Source organism: Trichosurus vulpecula, chromosome 7, assembly GCF_011100635.1.
Source record: "Trichosurus vulpecula isolate mTriVul1 chromosome 7, mTriVul1.pri, whole genome shotgun sequence".
Taxonomy (NCBI): Eukaryota; Metazoa; Chordata; class Mammalia; order Diprotodontia; family Phalangeridae; genus Trichosurus; species Trichosurus vulpecula.
Window position 1 is genome coordinate 190,605,474 of NC_050579.1, and position 4,428 is coordinate 190,609,901.

At 40.8% G+C, this 4,428-nt stretch overlaps 1 protein-coding gene across 1 annotated transcript; it reads right to left on the reverse strand.

Annotated features, from left to right (window-relative positions):
• Positions 1–862: 862 nt before the first annotated feature.
• Positions 863–2,104, reverse strand: PRSS35 (serine protease 35). The gene has a single exon (XM_036765846.1). It carries the CDS (start codon positions 2,102–2,104, stop codon positions 866–868), a length of 1,239 nt encoding a protein of 412 aa, XP_036621741.1. The 3' UTR covers positions 863–865.
• Between the last annotated feature and the right edge of the window lie 2,324 nt (positions 2,105–4,428).

Genomic DNA, 4,428 nt, shown 5'->3' on the forward strand with positions numbered 1-4,428 from the left:
TCCTTAGCTTGGGATATCTTTCTTAGCTAATGGGTCCCAAGACCATGCCCACTCTGGGTTGTGTCCCAAAGCTATGGTGTGGCTAACTTTGAAGTTGGTTGAATTAATGTGAATGCTCCCAGTGATGAGATAATCTGACTAGAATGACCAGTTCATTCAAAAACATGAAGGTTTTTTATATATAGAAACAGAGAATATTTAAAATTGGACAGACACCAAAGAACTGGCATATGTGAAAGAAAGCTAATAATATTTGTCAGAAAAAAAATAACTGTTTCTTGAGAGGGTGGGGAATAACGGAATTTCTACTTCGAGAAAAAAATAGCACCTAGTAATACAGAATAATACAGTGTTTATACTCACTGGGTTCTCAGTATCTCTCAGTTGACCTATTTTAAATACTGTCCATCATGGTTTACCTGCTTCTGCAGATACAGTTCCACAAGTTCTATGGAGTGTCCATTACCTTAGAAACTAACGAGAGCAGAACCCTGAGAACAAGTCTATTGAGAAATTACCTATTATTTGATAGTACCAGCTTCAGGCTTCAAAATTTGCCTAATTTTTTTTTTAAGGCAGAAGGAAATACATTTGCTCACAAAGGACTTAAAATGACCACAATTTAAAGGAAAGCATAAACTTTGGCACTGGGGTGCCTGTTCCATTTTAGTAGCTAAAAAGACTTAAAATTCTCTTTTTAAAAATTATGAAAATATTCTCATTGTCTTTAATGAATCATTTTCAAAATGCTGAAATGCTGATGATAGATGTCAAAGTCAAACATAACCTGAGATGAGGTGCTGTTGTGATAATGAGACTGGTTTTTGCTTTGTTTTGGGAATATGGCTTTTTGGGGTAAGCGTGGTTAACCATAAGTACAATCAGCATCATTTCCATGGATCCAAAGGCAAATCTGAGCATACTTGAGAGGAGTGATGCGGACAGCGACATTATAATCCTTCTGGACCCCGTTGATGTCCATCTGCTGGTGGCCTGAATAGATAGCAATGATCTTGCGCTTCCACTTCTTCTTGTCTGGGTCCTTTAGGCGGAGATAGATCCCAGAGCCTGTCGAGCCAGGCTCAGCATCACAGTACTGGTAGAAGAGGTCGTTGGATTCATCTGACACACTACAAAATCGGTAGACCAGTTGCCCAGATCTATCATCATCAAAACCTGAGAAATGAATCATGCTCCCAGGCATCTTCTTGATGGTTGGGCTAATGCCCAACTCCATATACTTCTTTTTGTGGGGGCGTTTCAGCTCAAGAAGAGCATAGTCATAATCTAGAGCAACATTTCCACTCACTCCTCTAACCCAGCCTTTGGGAACGTGGGTTGTCTTGACCCTGGTCCACTGGAAAGAGGGCTTACCCTCAGAACCTCTCTGAACCTTTCCTGATTCTTTCTTTCTTCTCCTTCCCTTGGATCTCATATTCAGCTCCTCTTGGGGACCCTCTGGTGGCTCTCCATACTCAGCTTCTCGTCGACTCCTCTTAGAACCTCTGGGTTTCTTGCCATTCCTTTTGGACCTCATCTTGAGCAACCCCACCCTTAGTTTTTTGCCCCCTTTGACGTAGTCCTGTCCATCATGAATACAGTGAGCTGCCGTTAAGACATGGTTAGGGGAGACAAGAATACCACTACAACCTGTGGAGAGCTTCACCGCTGTGCTGAAAGGGAAATTGGTAACAAATCGCTTGTCCAAGATACTGAAGCGACTATCAACGCCATATACCTGTCGCTTTCTCCTGGATGTTGTTTTTCTTGTAGTGTTCTGAGTAGGCTCAAGCATCAGTCCCTGGACATTGACTTGGGTCAAGGTTCGAGTGCCATTCTCAAAGACAGTCTCATAGGAGAGGGACTCTTCCAGCTCAGAAAGGCTGGGCACTGGTAGTTCCTTTTGGCATTCAATACCACATACCCTGTTTAGCACCAATTTAGTGTCTGCTTCAAATCTGGGGCTGGAAAGACGCAAAGTTCTTTCACTGACTACCCGAGGTATTTTTCTTAAGTGCCAGGTAAAATCCTGTTCTGTTTCAGAGCCACCAATGATGGTCCATGCAGGGGTAGAAAAGATCAGCCAGAATAATATATTTTCCATCTTGATAGTACAACTCAAGCTTGTCCTTCAAAAAGAAAAAGAGAAGAGTTAGGCTTTTATTGTCTAAAGATACTCATCCAATTTCACTTAGAGGTAGCAGCAACCCTATTTTGTCACCTTTCCAATATGTTGAGAGTCCATAAGTGATTTTTTAATGTGTCTATTTGATTGCTGGCCAGATAATTAATATACTTCCAAGTTAGAGATAAGGCATTATCCTTTTCCATAGATTCCCCCTTAGTCTCTTCCCAAAACACCAAAGAAACACTCATAACCCCCCTTCCCACACTGTAGCACAGGGACCCAGCAATGGTAGTCAGAAGTACTTTCCTAGATCTTTTATAGCTCTAGATCCTGGGGAGGAAAAATAAAATTGATGGCTTCCCTAAGACTTCTCATGAATCAGCATTTGAAGTTCTGATGCCTGTGAGGGATCTGGATCAGTCACAGATCACAGTGTTGTTCTATGACCACTAGGTGGCAAAATTTGATTTTTTTTTTTTTATCACAATTAAACCATCTCTTGTTTGTGGTGGTGGTGGTGTTTAATAAACAGAATTAGCACTGTTAAAAACTAGACCCACACCTTAGGAGAAGAGAAGCACTCTACAATGATGGATCCAGGGGTCATACTGTATCACCAAAGTTCTGATATTATTAGAAAAATAAGTCTAACAATAAAGCTGAGCTAGTAGGGATAGAAAGAGCTTGGGTACAGTCAGGACACTGGGAAGCAAAGCACAGGCTGCCTTTAGTGAGATATCAATGTACTTAAGCATTGAGGAGAATTACTCCTTCTTTCATATATCTGCTGATGTTACAGAATGAGTATGAGAAAGGTGAGAAAAAGTAAAGTAGAACTCGTGTTGTAGAAATCACCAGTTAAACAATAACAAGCATCTGTTAAGCCCCCACTATATGCCAGGCACTCTGCCAGGTGCTGGGGATATTAAAAAGACAGAAATAGGCACTGCCCTCAAGGAGTTTTAATTCTATAGAGTGAGATAATATGGATGTGTATACACATAGATAGATAGATAGATAGATAGATAGATAGATAGATAGATAGATAGATGGATGGATGGATAGATAGATAGATAGATAGATAGATAGATAGATAGATAGATAGATAGATAGATAGATAGATAGATGAGAGATAGGTAGAAATAAATGCAAAATAAATGCAAGGCAGATTAGAGAGATAGAGAGCAAGGCAGCCCTGCTGCCATGGTTTAGGATCTGCAGATGCCTTCTTTTCCATGTAACTCTTGTCCTCTACTGATGCATCTTTCATCCAGGGAAGACAAGCAAAAGGGCATATGTTACGTGTGTTCTTCTGGGCATGCATTGTGCATCTGTCCTGGAGAACTATCCAAAAATCCCAGCAGAAACAACACCAGTCAATGATAGTGTGAACGCCACCATCAGTCAATCAATAAGCATTTATTAAGCACTTAGTAATGACAGACACTTGGCTAGGCTCCAGGGATACAAATAATCCCAACTCACAGTAAATTTACATTCTAATGGGATCGAGGTTCAGTGAGTGCTGGCTGAATTGGCTTCTCAAGCCCATTCCTTTCCACTCAGATTGATCCCATGGCAGAGGATGGAGACCTTCTCAGGACTGTTAACACAAAGGCAAGCAATGTAGCTGACACATGGAGGTGTGGTGGGATGTCACAGTACCAGAAAGCCCACAGCTGCTTCTACACCAGCAGGGCCTGAAGACAGACAATGTATTTGAGAGTGACAGACGATCGCTGGTGTTGTTAGCACAGTCATAGAACTTAGAGTTGCAAGGGAACACGGAGATGATTTAGTCCAGATTCCTCATTTTACAGGTGAGAAAATTAAGCCCTAGAAAGGCTAACAGATTTGCCCAAGGTTACAGAGGCTGTAAAGAGCAGAACCAGGATTTGAACACAGGTCTTCTGACCCCAAGAACCACAGCTATCCAATTTGGCTTTTTCATTTCTTTCAATCTTGTCTTCCTCTTGATAGGAAGCAGTGAAATTTGGATATTTCTTAAATAAAAGGTATATTTAGATAGAGATGTATAAGGATCACATGTCATAAGGGGCCAATGCGGGCTTAAATCACAGGGCAAAAGTGCCTTGGGAAAATGAGACAAAAAGGAAAAATAACTCCCTGCCAAGGAGAAAGAAGCATGAAATCTTCACTAGAAACCCTCCTAGAATGTTAGAGGTAAAATAATAATTAGTAATTTATTAATTCCCATTTCTATAGTACGTTGAGGTTCTCAAAGCCATTTTCACACAACACTCCTGTGTAGTAGGTAATGCAGGTATTAAAATTCTCAT

Bases quoted from the DNA above. Each gene is read 5' to 3' on its own strand.
- PRSS35 (XM_036765846.1), bottom strand. From the start codon at position 2,104: ATGGAAAATATATTATTCTGGCTGATCTTTTCTACCCCTGCATGGACC.